At 41.8% G+C, this 23,034-nt stretch overlaps 1 protein-coding gene across 1 annotated transcript in view; it reads left to right on the top strand.

The window, feature by feature from the left end:
* Positions 1-605: 605 nt before the first annotated feature.
* cachd1 (cache domain containing 1) overlaps positions 606-23,034 on the top strand; it is a 117,750-nt gene continuing 95,321 nt past the window's right edge. The window contains exon 1 of the mRNA XM_022204529.2: positions 606-1,211. Within this exon, the coding sequence (XP_022060221.2) occupies positions 963-1,211 (249 nt within the window). The 5' untranslated portion in view covers positions 606-962. The remainder of the gene's footprint in view (positions 1,212-23,034) is intronic.

The raw sequence follows: 23,034 nt of genomic DNA on the forward strand, positions 1-23,034 counted from the left end.
TTAAAAAAAATGATATACATATTTTTTTTAAAAAGGCATTTTAAAAAATATATTTGCATATCTAAATATAAATTTTCAGAAAACCTTCTAAATTTGCCTTATTGTAGGTTTTCAACTGGGGAAGTTTTCACCCTATTATTCACCTGTAGTGTTTCAGCTTAAAAACTAATGCAATAATTTGTTATGTCTTGGTATTAATTTTTTTTGTATTTCTTTGTTAACAGTTTTATAAAAAATTAAAACGTACAGTCAATATGATAGAAAACGTAAAAACAACAACAAAAAATACTTTCTTGTTGGTGTTTTGTTAGAAATGTTTTGAAGGGGATGGCAGCGGTGAGGCGTTCAGGGGAATCAGATTCTTGATGTTACACTGTATTTCTAAAATCACCGCCGTGGAGCTGGTGATTATTTCATATATAAAGTTACACTTGGAGTGAACAATTAATTGGTCAGTTAGAAGTATGAAAGGCTGCGTCGTATTTGCAGATGCAGATGGGAATTTTTACTTTTGTATGTCGCTTTCCCCAGCATCAGTGAAATCACCATGAGAGCCGGATCCATTGATCGTGGATCCAGGCGCCGGTAGGACTCCTCGGTGTTTCCACGCCTCCCACTTTCACCCCCATTGTGGTGAATCTCCGGCTCTCACACACTTTGCCAGACTTCCAGGAGTTGGAGCGACTGGTCGAAGAGGGAACACCGACAACAGTTTTTTGTTTAGTTTGTTTTCCTTTTTAGAAAAAGTCACCTCATATCCTCCTCCTCGCATGGATCTGCTTTCCTCTCCGGAGGGATTTGAAGGAGCTGCGATGGTTTGCGTTGCTGGGAATTCTGGAGACTCGTACCGGAGAGAAAGGGCGCTCGTCCTCTCCGCTGCAAAGTTGTAAAAGTAGTTCCCCTTGAAGTTTTTTTGTAGTTTTTCCGCCACCAGCTCAGACTCGGCGTTTCTCCCGGCCACCATGGCGAGGCGGACAGCGGAGAAACCTCTGGTTTTGACGCCGTATACGCGCGCTGCTTTCCGGGATAAACACCTTCGCTTTCGCGGGGGTTTGTTGGCGTTTTGGTGGAGCTTCGTGTTCATGTGCTCGGCTCTTTCTTGTGGATATTGCGGAGCAGAGACGGAGTTTTCCATCCTGGAAGAGGCGCAAGTTTTGTCCGAGCAGATGAAAAAGCTGTCCTCTCAGGAGCTGGGAGTCTTCACCATGCAGGTAAATTTTAAAAAGAAGTGCTTTTAAAAATGATTCTTGAACTTGTTTTGCGTCAAATGGAGACACTCGTGGAGCTGGAGCGGCTTTAAAGCTAATTTCCTTTGGTGAAATAGGCCTGAACAACAAAAATAATGTCATAATGTGAGAGAGAAACTTTGAAATGTTACGACACAAGAAGCTTTGAAGTTGATCTGGGACATGAACACGCTGGAGGTTTGGAGATCTGACCGTCCTGGCGTTTTCCCTTCATTATCTGCTAATCTATTCATTTGACAGAAGATGGTGAATATTTCAACACGTTTAGTGAGTGTGTGTGTCCTGAAAGAAGCTGCATAAACTGTCTTCTTCAGGCAGAAAGCTTTCAAATCGATGTCCTCATGACTAACACAGGAGCAGCTAAATAGTGTATCTGCAGGTCATATGATTTGGTTACACAGATGAGTCCAAGTCTTTGGTTTGCCTTCCAGTCTGTCTGGATTTGCTGCACATGAAGCCACAAGAATAATCCGCTCTAACTGCAGCAGAAAGGCCCATCCTGAAAATAATGTTGCTCAAGAGTTGTCGCAAGTGTTGAATAATCTGCACTATTTTCAGATCGATTGATGAATCACTTGGCATCTTTTTCTATATTGTCTTTATGTCAGGGAGTGGGTTAGGGTTAGGGTCATTGCATTTCTGCCCTTCACTGCAGCATAATGACGAGAAAGCAGCTAATCTTAAGAAAATTTCACAAAACCGGGAAAAATGTCCGTCCACATGTTGCCAGAGCTCAAGGTCACATCTTCAGATCGTGTAAAAAGCAGCAAATTTTTAAATTTGAGAAGTTCAACAAATAGTTTCTGATGAATTTTTTGTATGTCAGATAATTAAGGAACAAATTCATCCTTTCAGCTCGATAGTTTTATTAGAAGTGAGGGGGCTCATGTTTGTGTGTTTCCTATTTGAGACATCATGCCTATTTTTTTAAAAGAAGAAAGAAACGAAAGCTGTAAATATCAGTTGATGAATTAGATTTATTGTCTTCGACTTAATGACAATTCAATGAAAAGGTTTTGGATTATTAGTCTGACGACTAGCGAGTCAAATAAAAGGGGAAATGATTCGATTAAAAGATGTCGATAGACATGAGAGAATTCTGTTTTGAAAATTACAGGCATTCAGTTGAAGTCATGTTTGTGCAAATATATCAAACATTTCCTTAATTCATTCTCTAAATTGGCAGGATTTGAGGTTTTTGTTTGTCAGATGTGATGCTGAACTGAGTAAATTTTGGACTTTTTAAAGGTGTCATCCTTAAATGTGATACTGTTACACATTTTGTATTATTTTGATAAGCGATGTTTGGATTATGAAAGTAAGACAAAGAGTTGTTGATGATTAAACAAATTGTTGCTGCCTTAATTGAACATAAACACTCTATGAAGACAGTAAAAATCCCTGCTCTGCCTTGTCCGTGCGTGCAGAGCTGCATTGAACCACCAAATGGCAGGAGGTGCAGGGTGCAGCGGCAGCGGGTGCTGGGGGTGTGAGCGGGGTGTTTAGCACTTCAGAGGCAGAGGAGCTCACAGGCCCTGAACACAGAGGCGAGGCAGCGGGGGGGCCCCGGCCCCAAATGGTGTTTCATCTTCTCTGCATCCACACTGAGCCGCCTTCATCCCAGCTCTGGGAGCCGTCTTTGAGGGCTGCCTCTGATCCCACCGGATCCCGCCGTTGTCACCGCTCATCCCTCCCCGAGCTCCAGTTTGTGCTCTCGCTGTCTCATTTCTGCTTCTTCTCATCATTTTCTCTGCATTTTTTTTCCCCACTCTGTATTGTTTTGCCCCTGCGTTACTCGTTTTTCTGCTCCTCTCGGTGTAAATACTTTGAATTAATGACTGTTTTTCTCTCAAACGACGGTAAAACGGTTCCATCAGCTACAAAGATGTTATTAATGGGAAATAATTTCGGCTTTTCTCAGCCTCACTTAAATTTTCATGAGCACTTTCAAATTCATGCGGCATGATACAAAATGCAGCGTTCAGCATCATCCCCCTGTATCATGGGAAACCCGTTCAGAGCTGTCATGTTGTTGAACAAGCTGTGAAAATCTGACTTGGCATGAGGCTCGTGTGAGCGAGATTGAAGCGGTACATTTCATGGATTTGTCCGAGTGGCTTTTCATAAACGCATGAGAGGTGCATCCAGTAAAAACACTCTGCATCTGCCTGTGAAAACAACCTGCAGGAATCAGTGTGCCGTGCTGGCTGTGCGGACATCTGCTCGGTTGACTCCAGATCTGCAGGTGTGTCGGCTGAAGTGGATCTTTTCGTCCAAGTTTTTTATCCAAACAGCAGCACCGGCTTTGATTCCAATTCCAAATTTCTCGATTCGCAGCTGGCGTTCATTATCTCCGAGAGGAGTTTACTTTGTGGGCACGGAGGCGTCGACGCGCAGAGTCCGTGCGCTGCTATTTCAGACGAGATCTGAGGGGTTTTGTTATCAAGCAAACATCCCAGCATCTTGGTTTTCCACTCCACCCCTCATTCTCCGGCAGATGTGTAATTTGAGGCTCGGCTCGTCGGTGCTTCTGAGTCACTGGGTCAACCTTGTTCAATCTGTCACTGAGGTGTTCAATTATCAAGGGACGGGAAGGCATTGAGCCGACAGTTTAAGTGGAGAGGTAAAATATCCAAGGTTGGTTTTTCATACTTGTGCTGCAAGAGGCCTTCGCTGACCGTCCTGCTACAGCTAGGCTCGGTGTAATTACTGATAATGGGTTCATAACAAAGCAGCCTGGGCAGAGTGTCAGCGTTCACACTTAAGAGCTGATTAATAGAAGAACATAAAATTCACTGGAAACTATTTTGATGTTTGATTGGAGTCATTTTTCAAGCCAAAAACATCATCCAAAACAAGATTTTTGTGTTTTGGGCTGTTGGTCAGAGTAAAACCAGGAATTTTAATATGTCTCCTTATGCTCTTAGAAGCTATTGTGAACATTTGTTACTATTTTCCTGCTTTTTTTTCAGATGAAGCTAATTAGAGGATAATAATCTACACATTAATTGCTAGTTATAGCTTCAGTTGTGAGGTGTTTTTTCTTGTCCTTTTACATACAGCGTTGTGATCAGTGTTTTATCTACCCTCCAGCACGATTCGTCAACTCTTTAGCAAAGCAGTGATTTGCATACTATTTCCATTACTTTTAAATAATTTACAAGGGACATTTTCTTGGCATTTATTTGAAGTGGCCTCGGTTTGGTGTTTTTTGAGCTGTTTCTCACCTACGCTATTATTTGTATCATTGATTTGTTTGTAACTTTCTTTTTCTGAGGACAATACGCCACTGAAAGAAATGATTTCATACCAGTCTGAATAATTTATGACGTGGATTTCTACCATACCAGACTGTGGCTGTTTTGAAAAGAAATGGTCTTCATTGATGTTTGGACCCAATGAACATTTTCTGTTTGGTTTTCTGCACCTATAGCTATGTTGTGTAAGCGAATTTGAGTTTAGTCTCTAATGTTAAAACACAAATTCAGGTTCTGTTTTTGGTCGTCCGGAGCCACCACCATGCTACATGTTTCCACCCATAGTTTTAGCAGTACAGGCCTGATCACTGTTTAGCTTTAACTTGAAGACATTCAGGAACCGTCTCCACAGCCAAAAAAAGATTTCAAAGGTCCATGGTCCAGTTGCGTTTACTGAGAGGGTATTTATGCCCTATCGGCTGATTATTTCTAAAGGACATTTCATTGTGTTAGCTTTAAGGGCCTCAGTCCACAGAGAAGTGTGGTTTGTTATTGAGGCCGGCTTGTCCAGTATCCGCAGCCCCCTAATTGAATATTGATAGTAATTCGAGGGCGATGGAGCTTTGTGTAGGAAAAGAGAAAACTGGGTTAGCTCTGGCGCTGTCTTTAGCCCGTGATTTTCTGGTTTGGGTTTGGTCCAACGGCAACAGAGCCCAGATTGATGCTTTGTTGTTTTCTTGAACTCGGACTATGCCATTTGACTACACGCATACACACACTCCTCCACATCTCTTTGTTTCCACCTGCCTTCATTTTAATCTCATTATTCCCGTTTCTCTACTTTTATTGGCCTTCGGGTGCGTGTTGTGCGCTTCTTTACCCGATATTGAATCAGTTGCAGAGACGGGGAGGAGGTAGAGGAGGAGGGTTTGAGGATATACAGCAGGACATCAGAATTCCTGCTAGGCTCTCCGCAGCACAGCTTCAAAGCCTTCCAGCCTCTTACTGCATCGCTTGCATGGCTGTGTGCTCAGTCAAGGTTACTATGAGCCTCACAGGCCCTCTGCTTCATCCGGGACTATTACGGTTTCTCATCCACTCTGTCTTTTGACTTTGACTCTGTGTATTTTTCTATGTGTGCGTGTCCTAGCATATCTTTCAGTTAATGCCACGATGAAACGCATTTATGAACCATTAAAACATACACTCTGCTCAGATAGAAAGCTGGCCTTGTAGCGTTAGACTGCATGCTCAGTCGAGTACACTGCAGTTGATCTAACCTGGATTCTGTGTAAGGAGAGGACACGTCTTACATTTTTCTGTGCAATAGTGCTCATCCAAAGGGCAACTGAACACTTAGGTGTCACATATATCTCTAAGCACATTCCTGCACTTGGCTTTTTGTGGTTATAATGGGGCTCTTTTTGTTTCCCTGTCCTCGAGGAAGAAATGTTGCATAATATCACCGTCTCTGTGTCCGACAGTACACTGTTGCAAATGAAAGATGGAAACATGCCATGTCGATATGACTTAGGAGGAATTCACCCATTTTAATCATGTTATTAAAGCATTTTCAAACAGAAACTCTGTGGTGTAAGATGTCAGAAACTGACACCTTAAAGTTGTCTTCAATGTGATCTTTGTTCGTCCATCTAGACCCCGATCTCCAGCCAGGAAAAAAGATAGAATCCAGCTCTTTCATAATTCACTGTGCTCATTCGTAGGACTGAACGATTAATTACTTTGAAATGGAAATCGCAGTGCAACTACACACGTGGACAAAATTGTTGGTACCCCTCAGTTAAAGAAGGAAAAACCCACAATTCTCACTGAAATCACTTGAAACTCACAAAAGTAACAATAAATAAAAATTTATTGAAAATTAAATAATCAAAATCAGCCATCACTTTTGAATTGTTGATTAACATAATTATCTAAAAAAACAAACTAATGAAATAGGGCTGGACAAAAATGATGGTACCCATAACTTAATATTTTGTTGCACAACCTTTTGAGGCAATCACTGCAATTAAACGATTTCTGTATTTGTCAATGAGCGTTCTGCAGCTGTCAACAGGTATTTTGGCCCACTCCTCATGAGCAAACAGCTCCAGTTGTCTCAGGTTTGATGGGTGTCTTCTCCAAATGGCATGTTTCAGCTCCTTCCACATATGTTCAATGGGATTCAGATCTGGGCTCATAGAAGGCCACTTTAGAATAGTCCAACGCTTTTCTCTCAGCCATTCTTGGGTGTTTTTGGCTGTGTGTTTTGGATCGTTGTCCTGTTGGAAGACCCATGACCTGCGACTGAGACCAAGCTTTCTGACACTAGGCAGCACATTTCTCTCCAGAATGCCTTGATAGTCTTCAGATTTCATCGTACCTTGCACACTTTCAAGACACCCTGTGCCAGATGCAGCAAAGCAGCCCCAAAACATTACTGAGCCTCCTCCATGTTTCACCGTAGGGACAGTGTTCTTTTCTTCGTATGCTTGGTTTTTGAGTCTATGAACATAGAGTTGATGTGCCTTACCAAAAAGCTCCAGTTTGGTCTCATCTGTCCAAAGGACATTCTCCCAGAAGCTTTGTGGCTTGTCAACATGCATTTTTGCAAATTCCAGTCTGGCTTTTTTATGAGTTTTTTTCAGCAGTGGTGTCCTCCTTGGTCGTCTCCCATGAAGTCCACTTTGGCTCAAACAATGACGAATGGTGCGATCTGACACTGATGTACCTTGGCCTTGGAGTTCACCTTTAATTTCTTTGGAGGTTGCTCTGGGCTCTTTGGATACAATTCCAACGATCCGTCTCTTCAATTTGTCATCAATTTTCCTCTTGCGGCCACGTCCAGGGAGGTTGGCTCCTGTCCCGTGGGTCTTGAACTTCTGAGTAATATGAGCCACTGTTGTCACAGGAACTTCAAGCTGTTTAGAGATGGTCTTATAGCCTTTACCTTTAAGATGTTTGTCTATTATTTTTTTTCGGATGTCCTGGGACAATTCTCTCCTTCGCTTTCTGTTGTCCATGTTCAGTGTGGTACACACCTTTTCACCAAACAGCAGGGTGACTACTTGTCTCCCTTTAAATAGGCAGACTGACTGATTATGAGTTTGGAAACACCTGTGATGTCAATTAAATGACACACCTGAGTTAATCATGTCACTCTGGTCAAATAGTTTTCAATCTTTTATAGAGGTACCATCATTTTTGTCCAGGCCTGTTTCATTAGTTTGTTTTTTTTAAATAATTATGTTAATCAACAATTCAAAAGTAATGGCTGTTTTTGATTATTTAATTTTCAATAAATTTTTATTTATTGTTACTTTTGTGAGTTTCAAGTGATTTCAGTGAGAATTGTGGGTTTTTCCTTCTTTAACTGAGGGGTACCAACAATTTTGTCCACGTGTGTAGCAAGTCACAAAGGCCGCAGTTTTGAGTATATGTTGAGTAGCGCGTGTCGTGTTAACGGTTTTACAGCTTCATTCCATCCTCCTTGTGTGACAGTCATGCCTTTTGATGGTGTCTCATGTGGTGAAACTCCATCACATATTTTAAATCTATTTCACAGTGAACACTGAGCAGAAGCTAAACTTTAAAAAATTGTGTCACAAATCAAAAAGTCAGTATGGTCAGAAAAATCACAATGAAACGCTTCCCCCTAATCCATCCGCCCTGCTGACAAGACTTGTTTTGTTTAAATGTCAGTAAAAAATAGCTGCTGCAAAGTTAAACTGTTTTTGTTTTTCATAAAAAGTTTGGTTTAAACGAATAAGAGCCAACACATAATTGTTCCGAATGAATTAAAATGCAACCCTCAAAGCCTGAGCTAGCTATATAAATAATGTGTCTCTGTGGTGCCTATGGTTTTTCATTTGAGTGACAAGCTAACAGGTGATCATGATATAAAGCATTGATCATACAGCTTTGGAGGTATCAGACAGACACTGGTATACCTGAGTATATGAGAAAACTTTCTGTCGTGTTGACTCTAGTGGACTTACATATTCGTGCACCTAAAACACAGGCTGTAGGAGAGCTGGATGTGGAATACCGGTACTTATTTCCACTGATCACTCATAGGATTACAACCCAAATGTCCCCTTCACCCCAAAAGCATTTTGCCAGCATTATAAAGGAGAAATCTCTTCAGTTCATAGAATATCTCTACCTGCAAACAAGTTTGTTTGGTTGGTTTTATACATGTAACACTTTCAAGGAATCCTTGAGAAGTGAGTTTTATTCATATGATAACATACCAGCGTAAAGTAAATGTCATAAAGTGTCAATGTGCAGGTTGGACCAGGGGTGGAAACAATATGTGTATGTGCAAAAATAGTTTGTTTCCTGCTAGTTTCTTTTACACCAGCGTTACACAGCTGTCCTAATTAGGCACTGATGATGCCACTTTGAGCAACCTCACATACAATAAATAATCAATTTACTTCAACAGCATCACAAACTGCAGCCTCAGATTTCAGTCAAACAGTCCCAGACGCAACTTCAACAAGCTTTATAAATGTAGGACGCATTGCATGGCTGTTATGCTGGATTAGCTTTAGCTACAGTTGCGTAATACAGTGGCAACACAATGTAAAAATGAGAAGAGAGAAAGGGGAGATCATTCAAAAATCTGGTGGTATTTAACCTGAATTTTTCAAGTCTGTACAGGTACATCCATGAGGCCCAGTAATACGATTTTGGTAATGTTGCCATAAGGCCTCATGCAGTTGGATATATGATGAAATTTGCACATTCTCCAGCAGATCTTTGCATACTCATGGGCATGAAAAAGCAAAATTAAAGTAGCTACATTTTACCACGACTCTCAGTCTTCCCTGTATCCAATATGTCGCTATCTATTAGGACTGAGTACCGAACTTCAGTTCTTTAATGGCACCGACCGAAATGTTTCGGTAGTAATGAGTATCAAAATAAGCCTCGTCTTTCGATTCCATGTTCCGGTACTTATCACGTGATTATGATAAAGCAAACCTGTGATTGGCTGTAACATTAGTGATTGCGGCAAGCCGGAAAAAAACATGCTGCCCATTCACAGACAGGTTTCACGTTAGGTACGTTGACTTTACTACAGTTGTGTAGCGTGTCGTCGAAGTGGGAAAAGATGCCTCTGAGGTCTAAAACGTGGCTCTACTTTTGTAAAATGGACGCCAATAGTGCTCGGTGCAGTATATGCCAAAGCGGGTGGTAAACTCCATCTAAGGCTAAATACCGGCACGAGACCGATAGTCGACAAGTACCTTCAGGGAAAGTTGAAAAGAACTTTGAAGAGAGAGTTCAAGAGGGCGTGAAACCGTTAAGAGGTAAACGGGTGGGGTCCGCGCAGTCCGCCCGGGGGATTGAACTCGGCGGGTCAGGGTGGCCGCTCGGTGCGGGAGGATCCCCTCGCGGGACCTCTCGCCGGGTGCGGGCCGTCCCCCGCCGGGCGCATTTCCTCCTCAGCGGTGCGCCGCGACCGGCTCCGGGTCGGCCAGGAAGGGTCCGGGGGCGAAGGTGGCTCAGTATGTACTGAACTGTACATTGCTTGCAAATGTTCTTTTGCACTGGAAATCACTGGAAAATTAAACTCAAGATGTGAAAAGTAATGTGTAATGCAGTTTTCATTCTGTTAGAGTATATATTGTAAAACTGGTATCGAAAAAAGTACAGTTTAGGAACCGGTATTGAAGTGAAGGTATCAGTATTGGTACCGGTATCGAAACTTTTAGATTGATACCCAGCCCTACTATCTATTTTAAAATACAAAATGCAACTGTGCATTTTTCTCATATGTTTGTGTCATAATTATATGTTAAACACAACATACATGGAGAGATTTCACATCAGCAAAGAGTGCATCAATAACCTAGTTTTCTGGTAAATGGAGAGCACAATAGTGGCCGTGCATTTTGTGATGCCCCAAATGAAGTAGAACAAACAACGAGAGTTAACATTCTATTTTTTCTGTGTGATCTGCCATGTTAGTTCTGCAAATCCCCTCAAATGTCCTTCTAAAAATTTATGCTAATTGTAGCAACAAGGTTGTTGGATGTATGGCCGAAAGTCTTCCCCATTATCCGCTGTCTGGTTTCTAGAAGACTGTGTTTAGATTTTCTTACAGAAGAGCGGTCAGACCTGTGTTTTACTCTAATTGGGTTCAGGATTCGGAGCCAAATTGGATTTGAACCTCTGTACACTAATGGCGAACACTGTTTTTCTTTTCCTCTGGTTTCTTTTCGGATGTATGGGATGTTCAGGTTGTCAGAGCCACAGGTGCTTTGCATTAGTCAGCCTCTCATTGCATTGCAAAGGCAGAAATCTTTTTTTACACTGATCATAAATCGTGATGAGCCTCAGTGTTTTGCGAGCCCTTTGAGACTGTGCTCGGCTATCTTCACCTCTGTACTTTTTCCGTTTCAAATGCTGCTTTTTCCCAGCTGTTATTGCGGGTAGAAGTTTTCATTTTTCTTGTTTCTAACCTCCATGCTTTCACACAGTCATTGGATTCTCAGTCCCAAGTTGCTCCTGATATATGAATACTTTATAACGCCAAGCTAAAAAGATTTATGTGTCCGCTTTATTGCTCTGTCATTTATTTTGCACTTTGATCCTGAATTGTAAATGAACACGGTAGCTGATTTGATAAACTATCATCTCTACTATTTATTTCTAGGCTAAACGTTTTTATAATTTAAAACCTGCACTGTGACATTGAAATTAAGAATTTGATTTCTTCTTTTCATTTTACTGGAAAAAACACCGTTCTCTGCCAACAGCTGCAGAGTCCCACAGAGATGTCTGCAGTGTTTTAAAACTTGGAATGACTTCCATATCAGTCTTGAGAATTCTTGGCCTGTCCAAAAGCCGGTGGAAACAGCCCAGTTCTGCCGACCGTACCTTTATCTTCCCGTCACAATGCCGAAGAGAGCCGAGCAAAGGGCCACATTTTTATTAAATGTAAGACTTCTTGTATGTTTTGGCTCGAGTCCAGACACTGAGAGGCTCAGGCGCCCCTCATATCCAATCGCCTCCAACCGCAGTGTCTCCAACCTCCAAACCGAACACACACCAGACACGGTGAAGTCCCCAGACTTGTTGGACAAGACCGGGAATTAAGTATCGCAGTCAGATGCAAACCTTGTTGCTGCTGGGTTTAAGAAAAACAAGCTCGGGTCCAAATTGTCAATCTTACATTTTTAAATTCATGGGGGGATCAGCAGCTGGTAGATTGGATTCTGGCAATAAATCTATTATAAAATGAACCATGAGCACCTTGCTTCCTTTATCTTTTGTATGCTCCACTACTTTAGATCTGATTGAAAAATCTGAGTAGCAGATATTTGTGGTGCTCACAAGATGAATCCCACAAGAGGTCCTCTAAATTTCAGTGCCACCAGGAGGTCGAAGTTTTTACTTCCCCTCTGAAGTATCTCAACGTCAACACAATGAATCTGCCACGGCTCTTGGTACGTTCATGGCTCCCAGACAGTGCGTCCTCATTTGGACTTCATTGATCCTTATCCTGTTGCTGCACAAGCCGTCCAAGTTCTACATGGGAATGACTGAATTTTATGAGAATATTAGGAAAACACCGGCTGACTGGGACCAGAGCTCTGTCCACGTTGGCTTTCAAAAAAAACAAACTTAAGCCGATGTCTTCCAGAGAACATCACTAATAAAACTTAGTGATTCTTTCAGTATTTCAGGACGTATAAAAATGCTGTTTTTGGAAAAGGATTCTCTGTTGAATGTTTTTTTTCTGCATAAAATATTGTCAGAGTCAGGAATCGACATGCACTATCTCCCTCACTACAAAAAACATTCAGTATCTAATAATATGCAATTTTTTTTTTTCATTTCCAGAGCTGCTGTCTGTTTTCACTGTATGAGCACGGGAGGATTCAAGTTTCCACATTTGAAACGCATTACGTTCCAGTAGCTAAATGTAACATCAGTGTGCTGATGTCAAACTCCTGCCTGCACGTGTGTCACTTCTTAATATGAAGGTTAAACATCCAGCAGTAATTATCTCCGCCAAGGAGGTTATGTGACACCCGGCGTTTGTGTGTCTGTCTGTCTGTCTGTTCGCAAGATAACTCAAAAACACCTGGGCAGATTCAGATGAAATTTTGAGGGGATGTAGACTATGGTAAGAGGAAGAGCTGATTTAATTTTGGTGGCAATCCGGTAAGGATCCTGGATTCTGGATCACTTTGAACTTTTTAGTAAGTTTTAGTATGTGGTCCAAAATATGACAAAAACATCATAGGTTAGCATGTCGTCCAACAAACTGGAGCAAGGTGTCCAGATAGCTCAACTGAAGGTGATTTGTAAACAGAACTGTGTCAGAGACGCAGGTTCAATTCCAGCTCATGATCCTTTACTGCATGGGTTTCCTGTTTTCCTCTCTGTCCTTGGCGGAGGTCTGCACTCTCTGAGTGCTTTTCTAGTTTATTTCTGAATCCAGATCCTCACTGAAGTCCCAATAACGACTGAATATTGCCTCAAAAAAATTAAGAAAAGCACAACATAACTGTCAGATATCAGAGATTTAAATAGTGGTTTTATGATTCTCCCCTCTTATTTACAGTGGGTACGAAAAGTATTCAGACCCCTTGAAATTTTTCACTCTCTGTGTCATTGCAGACATTCGCCAAAATCAAAAAAGTTCATTTTATTTCTCATTAATGTACACTCAGCACCCCATCTTGACAGAAAAAGACAGAAATGTAGACATTTTTGCAAATTTATTAAAAAAGAAAAACTGAAATATCACATGGTCAGAAGTATTCAGACCCTGTGCTCAGTATTGAGTAGAAGCACCCTTTTCAGCTAGTACAGCCATGAGTCTTCTTGGGAATGACGCAACACGTTTTTCACACCTGGATTTGGGGCTCCTCTGCCATTCTTTCTTGCAGATCCTCTCCAGTTCTGTCAGGTTGGATGGTGAACGTTGGTGGACAGCCATTTTGAGGTCTCTCCAGAGATGTTCAGTTGGGTTTAGGTCAAGGCTCTGGCTGGGCCAGTCAAGAACGGTCACAGAGTTGTTCTGAAGCCACTCCTTTGTTATTTTAGCTGTGTGCTTGGGGTCATTGTCCTGTTGAAAGGTGAACCTTGGGCCCAGTCTGAGGTCCTGAGCACTCTGGAAGAGGTTTTCCTCCAGGATAACTCTGTACTTGGCCGCATTCATCCTTCCTTCAATTGCAACCAGTCGTCCTGTCCCTGCAGCTGAAAAACACCCCCACAACATGATGCTCCCACCACCATGTTTCACTGTAGGGATTGTATTGGGCAGGTGATGAGCAGTGCCTGGTTTTCTCCACACATACCGCTTAGAATTAACACCAGAAAGTTTAATTTTGGTCTCATCAGACCAGAGAATCTTATTTCTCATAGTCTGGAAGTCCTTCATGTGTTTTTTGGCAAACTCTATGCAGGCTTTCATGTGTCTTGCACTGAGGAGAGGCTTCCGTCGGGCCACTCTGCCATAAAGCCCCGACTGGTGGAGGGCTGCAGCGATAGTTGATTTTGTGGAACTTTCTCCTATCTCCCGACTGCATCTCTGGAGCTCAGCCACAGTGATCTTTGGGTTCTTCTTTACCTCCCTCACAAAGGCTCTTCTCCCACCATTGCTCAGTTTGGCTGGACGGCCAGGTCTTGGAAGAGTTGTGGTCATCCCAAACTTCTTCCATTTGAGGATTATGGAGGCCACTGTGCTCTGAGGAACCTTGAGTGCTGCAGAAATTCTTTTGTAACCTTGGCCAGATCTGTGCCTTGCCACAATTCTGTCTCTGAGCTCCTTGGGCAGTTCCTTCGACCTCATGATTCTCATTTGCTCTGACATGCACTGTGAGCTGTAAGGTCTTATATATATATAGACAGGTGTGTGCCTTTCCTAATCAAGTCCAATCAGTTTAATTAAACACAGCTGGACTCCAATAAAGAAGCAGAACCATCTCGAGGAGGATCAGAAGAAATGGACAGCATGTGAGTTAAATATGAATGTCGCTGCAAAGGGTCTGAATACTTATGACCATGTGATATTTCAGTTTTTCTTTTTTAATAAATTTGCAAAAATGTCTACAGTTCTGTTTTTTTCTGTCAAGATGGGGTGCTGAGTGTACATTAATGAGAAATAAAATGAACTTTTTTGATTTTGGCAAATGGCTGCAATGACACAGAGAGTGAAAAATTTCAAGGGGTCTGAATACTTTCCGTACCCACTGTAGCTGATTCTCTATCAGTCTTGTTATATCCATGTGTAACATTTTCCAAATCCACATCGATCACTTGGGCGTTCCACTTATCACTTTTTCCTAATCCACCTGCAGCCGCTCAACTTTGCGTTCGAAGGCTGTTGGAAGACAGATGTTGGGAGAAACATTTTCAAAGATTTCCCTCCAGCGCGCTTGGACGACACAACTCTCATTCGTTTCAATCAAATCCCTTTAATTTTTTTGCCAGTGTAAGTACAGCCTAGTGCACTGTCTCTTGGCTCCTGCTGGCCTGCGGTGAGGACGGAGCATGAAACTGATGTTCTTTCCCTTCTGCACCAGCTGTTGTGGTTTAAATCAGTCTGTACCGTCGTGGCCAGATCATTTATCTGACCGCTTTTTGATCCGTTTCCCACATTTCTCAGTTTAAGAAGGGCCTCTCTCTGTTTGGCCTTGGCTGAAATTGGTTTTGCAGTGTGTTTGCAGCCTCTTCAGCCTTCACATTTTTGCGTCTGCTTCTGCTCACTCTCTCCCCCGTAGCATCTCGTACTTACCTGCCCTGAAATGCCAAGCTCCTGTTAAGAATCTCGACTGAATGTTTTGTCGGCCGCTATCTAAGTGCAGTAAAGTTCAACATGTTCAGATTAGAGAGATGAGCATTTTTTTTCCAAGTGTAAACACTCATCGATTTAAAGTGATATAAACATCAAAATTCCACTTGCGAGGAGAACACACATCTGTGTTCACATCTGTTTTGTGATCATCATATATGTACATACATAGCAGTGTAAAGAGCTGAAATATTTATTAAAGGAGCGATTGTTTGACAGAAACTTGGCCTCAAACTCATGTTATCATTTAATTTGTCAAGCAAAGCTGGCTCCAGATTCTCCAAACACAAAAGTTTTATGTTATTGTAAATTGAATGTGCTGAAGTGTTTTGGAGTGTTGACCTGTCAGAATGAGTAATTTGCAGATGTTGTCACAGTTATTGTAGCCTTCTTTAGAGAGCCCATATTATGCATTTGGAGTTTTTCATTCCTTTTGTGTGTTATAAAGCTGCTTTTGTGCCTGTAGATGACCTACAAACTTACAAAGCCCAAACTCCACATGTCTGAACATTGTCTCAAACACTTCATATGAGGTCCAAGCTTAGTTTCCGTTACTTATTTACACCACCATGTAACACATTCGCATAATGGTTGTTGATTGGCTAGTTTAGCAGCAGCTTCCTAGTAGTTGGCCATTCGATTTGAGGTTATGATACATAGATAACGTTGACCCGCTTTTGTTGGACTAGCTGACCAATCAGAGCAGACTGGGCTCTTTGGGAAGAGGGGCTTAAAGGAACGGCAGCTAAACCAGAGCATTTCAGATGGAGGCTGAGTAGAGGTGCTGCAGAAATGTACAGTATGAGGAAAAATTATGTGTTGTTTTGAACATTAAAGCATGTAAAATACTCTAATAGACTACAAAAACACCATTATGACAATATAAATGAGCGTATACAGGCTTTTTAATCTCAGATACATTTTAATTTTATAATATCAGTTCACCTCTCTTTTATTTGCCTCCCTTTCGATTTCTGAGTTTTCTGTTAGTCAGTATATTCAGTATCTCATCTTTAATAGCCTAACTGATATCAGCTGTCATATGTTGTCAAAAATCCCAGATTTTGCTGCATTATCAGTGACATATAAACTAGATAAGCCAAAAAGTATTGCATTGTGAACCAGGAACCAGCAAAAGAAATGTCAGTTTTGCTTGATACGCGAGTGTTGTGATTGTTTGACAATCAAGATGTTTATCAGTCATCAGTTTCGAATTTAAGCAACTATTTTCTGTGTATTGGACTGCCAAGGCCCTCCAGGTTTTCAGTAAAAGTAGCGAGCTCTGTATTCCCCTTATTAAAGCAGAGAACTAATTAACTGACTGTGTTTAATCTGCTCATTCTCGCTTTTTTCTTAATGATCCTCTCTTTCCCCATTACCTCTCTCACTCTATCTCCCACTCACTATCAGCCCCTCTGCTTCGTCACACATGCACGCACACACAAAGCGATAACAAATGCACTCAATGCGAGAGGGAGAAAGGATCTTTATTGGTTGATCCAAGCTTTGTGTTTTTCCTCCAGGTTCCTGCCAGTGTTACTCAGTTAGCTCCAACAGGGCTGACCTGGCAGTGTGAGACGGGGGACCCCGGGCCACCCTTTAGCAAGTCAGTCCCTTCACTCACCACAATGGGAAAGACTCAAAATGAACTCTGCCTGAAAGAGAGAAAGAGGGAAAGGGAAGAGGCGGGGGCATGTGGTGAAGGCAAAAGGGGCAGTGAGCAAAATACCCATTTGGGAGGGCAAGGAGAATATAGGGACCAGCTCCCTCCCCCAGACGACATGCATTTGTAAATTTGTAAGGCCCCCATCCCCCTCAGCATACACACACACACACACACACACACACACACACGCATACACACACTCCTGCAGAAGGGGCTTTGCATTCTCGATGAGCCGAGAGTTGGAGCTCCTACTGTGGAGAAGCAGATCAGACTGTTTTTCATGCCTTTTTTCTCTTTTCTCTTTCTCGGCTCATGCCTCTCTCTCAGGGCTCTGTGTTGCATACATAAACTCACAGTAAACCCAAACTTCACAGTTTGTTGAAAAGGGCTGTTTCTGAGGTTGTCTCGAATTTCCATCCATGTTTTTATGCCTGTTTGCAGTATTTTTGTATTTGGATAGGTGCATTTTTTGGGCGAAGATCTGACTGTGTGTGTGGAACAGCAGTGCTTTGGGGTTCTTCCTCGAGGCGGAGTGCCGTTCACACTGCAAGAGAAAATGCTAAATGAGGAGCAGGGGGTTGGAATGAAAGAAGAGTGGAAGAGATTGTGTGCAGCGGTGGCAGCCAAGGAATGGCAGGCTCTCATATTGTGGAGTTTTATATGCGCACAAAGCTCAGTCACAGCGGTCTGGAGGAATTATGTGACGCCTCTCTAACTCACAGGTCACAGGGTCATGGAGGTCAGCTCAGTTAGTCTAACTTCTTTCTTCACAGTCATTCATACACATGAAGACTGCTGCTACAGAGAAATCACACATCTTCAAAAAGCTGAAGGCCCAATCAGAAGTAATTGCGCCAAATTTTCAGTCGCTATTGGAACAGTGACATGGTTAGGGTGTGGTGTATCTTCTGGTGATGAACCTAAAGTGCTCTGCAGTACTTTTAGCTTTCTGTGGAGCTGTGCATCGGTTTCTCAAAAACAACCGTTGGTGTATCTATGCTTTGACATCTTGAAATGTGGATGATTTTGTATGTTTGTTGGACCATGTGCACCTAATTGTATAGTTAGCATCAACCAGGCAAGCAAGAAAGCACTTCTAAGTGTTTGCTTTCATTTTATTTGAAGTAACTATAATTGATTTTCTGGTCACTTTGTTGGGAAATAAGCTGTAAACACAAATTTGACATCTTGTCACCTTATGAAGTTGTTATGGCTGATGCACTGCTACTACTTACTTTTGTTGCATTTAGGACCACCTGCTCAGAACAAGTCACAACCAAGACGAAGGCAAACCTAAAACTATTTCCATTAAATATTTGGCAACTAATATCCATTTCTTAACATTTGCCAAATCTCTTTTCATGAGATTTCTGAAGAATTTCATGATACATATAGTTAACATGAGATATTTAGCTTTGCTGGTGCCAGCGATGCTCATCTTACCCTTTGAAATTCCTGATTTACTTCCCTGAGAAATGCTGTGGGTTTTCTTTTGGGCGTTTGCAGATGAGCTCTTTGTGATTTTGAATAGCAAAATTCCAGAATAAAAGATTTGACTGATTCTGCCATATAGACAGCCACAGCCTCTTCTCCCGTGTGCTGCATTCACTTTCTTTGGGTGCATGTGCAGGAGTGTAAAATTTCAAGTTTAATATCTGCCAAATTAGTTGAATTTTAGATTTAGTCACAATAATGATGGTAACATATACACTACCAGTCAAAAGTTTGGACACACTTTCTCATCTATTTGAATACTACCAGTCACACTTTTGACTGGTAGCGCAAGCCAGACAGTATTCCGGCAATCTAGTGATATCCCTTGATATAATATCGAGAGTCCTCTTTGTATTAGATCGAGGAAAGACCAAGGAAAAATGTGATCGATTGAAGCGCGAGACCAGCATGAGCAGTAGTCAAGAGTTGTGTTTCACAAATGTTGACTTTCTTTTTATGTCTGTTATAGTCTACTATAGTCTACTACTGCTCCCAGAGAGAGCAGTAAGGCTGACCTTAAGGAACAAAGTTTTACCCTTTGAAAACAACAACGCAGTGAGTTGAAAGGCTCTAAAATACACTGCACGGTAGAGGAGAAGCTCAGATTTGTTTCTTTTTTGAGTGATTACTTGCAATAATATGATCTACTGTTATCAGTCAACTTTTACAAGCGTGAATACGCTCTTGGGTAAATCATTTATGCCGACTGACCGGGAAATGCTGGCTTAGAATCAGTTGACTGTGGCTTTGCTGAGCCGTTATCAGTCTTTTATTGTATGCTAACCCAAAGGAAATTAAACAAAAGGACAAGAGCTCTATTGTTTTAGTTTTTAGCAGCAGGTGTTGGTTTAAACATCACTTGAACATTTAAAAGCTTTCAAAGGTACGTCGTTCCTTTGTGTCTGAAGGTGTCCTCAGCAGTCTGACAAGATGCAGTCTGTCTCACCGTCCCTTGTTTCTCCTTTGTCTATCTTCTCCACCATCTTCATCGTCTCTTGCCTCTTGGTGTAATTGTGTCTGTGGGTGGTGGTATGTGAAACTGTGTCCTGGGCCTTTTGTCTGCTGCTGGTTCGCTGCCTTTGAAGATGAGTCAGGAAGTGACCTGGGCTAATGAGTTGAACTTTGGACTTTCTGCCTCCGTCTCTGTAAGACAAGGCTGGTCGGAAGATGAAAAGAGATGCTGTGTTTTTATTCTGGCGGAGGAAATGGCAAGGGGGAAAATGTGATACAGCTTGCTAATTAGGAGGCAGAGAGGAGTGTCAGGGCTTTGAGTGCGAGATGAAAAATAGGTAGACTCCGAAACGACACATCCAATGTTCCAAACGCATGTAAACACCTGAAGTCACACTCTTAGAATTTGTCTATGTCTACCTATACACAGAAACTTCACATTAACACAGACCCACATAAAGCTACATGTACAGAGCAGCTGCAGCTGTGTTTAGTTATCAGTGTCTCTGAGCTCAGATATATGTCTCCCAAATGAGTGGCTTTATTTGATCCGGGCTGACTCAAACGTAGCGGAAGACGAGCATTAGGAAAGCCAAACAGGCTCCATTGTTTAACACAGACAGCCATTTTCTCCTGCTGGCACATCAACATTACACAATATCACCCTAGAAATACAACGCTTTCTTTATTCAGAATTTCAGTGTAATTTTGACATCTTTATTACAATGCGGAGATCCAGATGTTGATGCACTTCTTCCAGGTGTGATAAGAATGGTTGAGCAATTCATTGAAATATTATCCAAACAGCAGAAGTTACAATTTCTTTTGGCAAAGGTGTAAAAAGTTCTCTCCACAAAGCAGGAACCTGGTCGTTTTTAGTTGTTTCTTCAGAGAAAATGAAGCTTACTATGCGGTCATTATCATTTGTTCTAAAACAGCTATGTCACATCAGCAATATCTATTCAAATAATTGCAATCTGATTTTTTTTTTTAAAAATCCTATCATTCAGCTCAGTTGCCAGTACAGCATGATGTTTTTTTCAGCCAAACAGCTTTGCTCTTAACCTTACAGTGTGCATTTCCTTCCCACTGGGATGTCAGCCCAGCAGAGAACAGAGCTCATTTAGGTTAGATATGATAACCGGGCCCTTAGGTTTGTAATGTATCCTTCTTAGTGGCCAAGTAATAATCAGAATATCTCACACGAGGTCTCTGGCTCATAAAAACATATTGCTCTTGTTGCATTGGGACCATCTTGAAAATTTTCTCTCTGGCTGTTTTAGTGTGTTTGTCCAGGTTCTCTTTGTGGCCTCCTTGGTTTGATTTCACTGCATAGTTAGAGCAAACGACTGGTTTGAGGGGCTGATGGTGTTATCTGGTCTTGTTGTGGATTATCGGGCTGGGACTTTAATGCGTTAATTTCGGTTAATTAATTACAGAAAAAATATTGTGTTTAAAAGAAATAATGCATTTAAGTGCACCTTTTTCAGTTTCCTAATTTCCAGTGATGCTGATGCACACTCCAGCCCAGTAGGGAGCAGGAATGAACCTAAAGTCTGTTTGCCAGCCATGAAGAAGATACACTGCACGCTAGGGCTGGCCCGAATAGTGGTTTCTGGCCTCCGAATATTCAGGCCTTATTAAAGACAATTATCCAAATATTTGTTCCGCCCCGTAACGTCCGACGGGGGGCGGGGCTTGTGGCGGAGATGGCCCGAATATTCAAATCCATTCGTCTGGTCTCCCGGGTCCAAATTTTGCCTTCGTTTTGTCTTCAGTTAAACTGAAGAATTCCCAAACAGTGGAGGTCTTCAGCATCTTGTCTTGTGTTTATGCAACGAAGTGAAGCGTGACGTCAGAGTCGGCAGCCACCTGGCCATTCGGGTGGTGGTAACAAACAGGAATGGATGAGCCGATGTGGGCTGAAGGCGGAGGGAAGACAGTAACGCCGCATATTCGTTCCGTCTGGTAACATCCGACCTGGGAGGGGGCGAATATCCAGATACCAAAATTATTATCCGGATAGTACCGCCGTAGCGAACGAATATTCAGGTTTTTGGGATATTCGGGTCCAGCCCTACTGGACGCACAAGAATGTTTGGTGGACAGTGAAGGAAGAAGGGACCGCATTGCTTGGCTTGTTGGGCGGAAAATTTTCTTTTATAAAACTTTGCAGTGGCAGCTTGGATAAAAGCGTGGTTGTGTGCAAATTGTGCAAAAAAGCGTTTCCTTATCACTGCAGCACTTCAAGCTGACTGTATCACCTCAATGCAAAACATGTTGCTGTTAGCACCAGAGCTAACGTTAGCTACGACAGCCCTGGTACCAAACGGTGTAGCCATCCCATAATAGACCACTTTTCAAGACATTAAAAGTGCTTGAGTTTACAAAAAGTCTTAATTGTTTAATATAATCGCTATAGTTGCACTTTGAGTTTGTAGTAATCTGTGAATGTAGTAGAGAGATGAAAAATGCACAGATAAATATAAATGAAACACATTTGTATTGTTTAAGATCACTATATCTATTAATCGATTCATTGACACCAGGATGCCTTATCTCACTCTTTTGCAACACCTTAGACAGTGACACGTCTGTCTAAGGTGTGTGTGCTGCAGCAGTTAAGTGAGGACTAGAGGCTTCTCTGTGTACAACCGGCCAGTAGAGCATACTGATCCATGTGAGGTGTTTAGGGGACATACGTAAATTACAGCTTCATAAAATAACAACCCCTCTAAACTGGATTAATCTCTGCCTTCACACAGGTATTATCGTGTCACCCACCACCACAAGTATATTCTCAAGCAGTAAGAAACACTAAAATGTTACAAAACAAACTTTTAGACGGTGCTTTTGTTGTCAGAGCATCAGCGTTGCAGTCTAGAACGTTAAAAAGAGATCACTATCGCCACAAAACTCGTCCTGTGCATGAAAGGTGCATGACTGGCAGAACGACATTCTTCCCCACAGCAACAGGCTGCAGAACATAAACAATGAATAATAATAGAGATAATAAATTTTAAAACTGCTTGTAATATAGTCAAGAGCAGCTGCCGTTTATTAAAAGTAAGTCCCAGATCATCCTTATGAAAAAGAAGTGTACAGAACATTTTTTTGCACTTTTAATTTTCTTTGCAATTGTAGTTTGTTATGAATTTGTGTAAAATGTAGTATTTGTAAAACTGGGTGCAGTGGAAATGTTGGCCACTCTACAGCAACCAGTGCAAAAAAAACTAGTCTGAAGCTCTGCCTTAAACGCCTTTAAAATTAGAAAAGTGCTCACTGACATCAAATCCATGTCAGGAAGCCTGACCTTTTTACATTAACGTCTGAATGAGTTCAAATCTCATCACTGAAAGGGATGTTTGATTTCTGTGCGGTGCAGAAACACCACAGCAACGTCTGTTCAGGCACTAAAGAATGTGGAGAAAACCCTTTAAGCAATTTGTTTTTCATGAAGATGGCTTCCATGCTGATCCAGTGTTGTATTTCTCTGGATCCTTCCTGAATATTTCTCCTAGTACAGAAAGCTGTGATTGAAGGAGGAGCTGTCTCCTGTCCAGAAGACACTGACAGTCTGTGTTGGTGAAATAAGTACTGTCAGTCTAGCTGAGAGGTCTTCATGTTGAGCCAGTGGCCCTGGGAGACTGCTCTGTCTCA

The sequence above is a fragment of the Acanthochromis polyacanthus genome, chromosome 4 (assembly GCF_021347895.1).
Source record: "Acanthochromis polyacanthus isolate Apoly-LR-REF ecotype Palm Island chromosome 4, KAUST_Apoly_ChrSc, whole genome shotgun sequence".
Classification (NCBI taxonomy): Eukaryota; Metazoa; Chordata; class Actinopteri; family Pomacentridae; genus Acanthochromis; species Acanthochromis polyacanthus.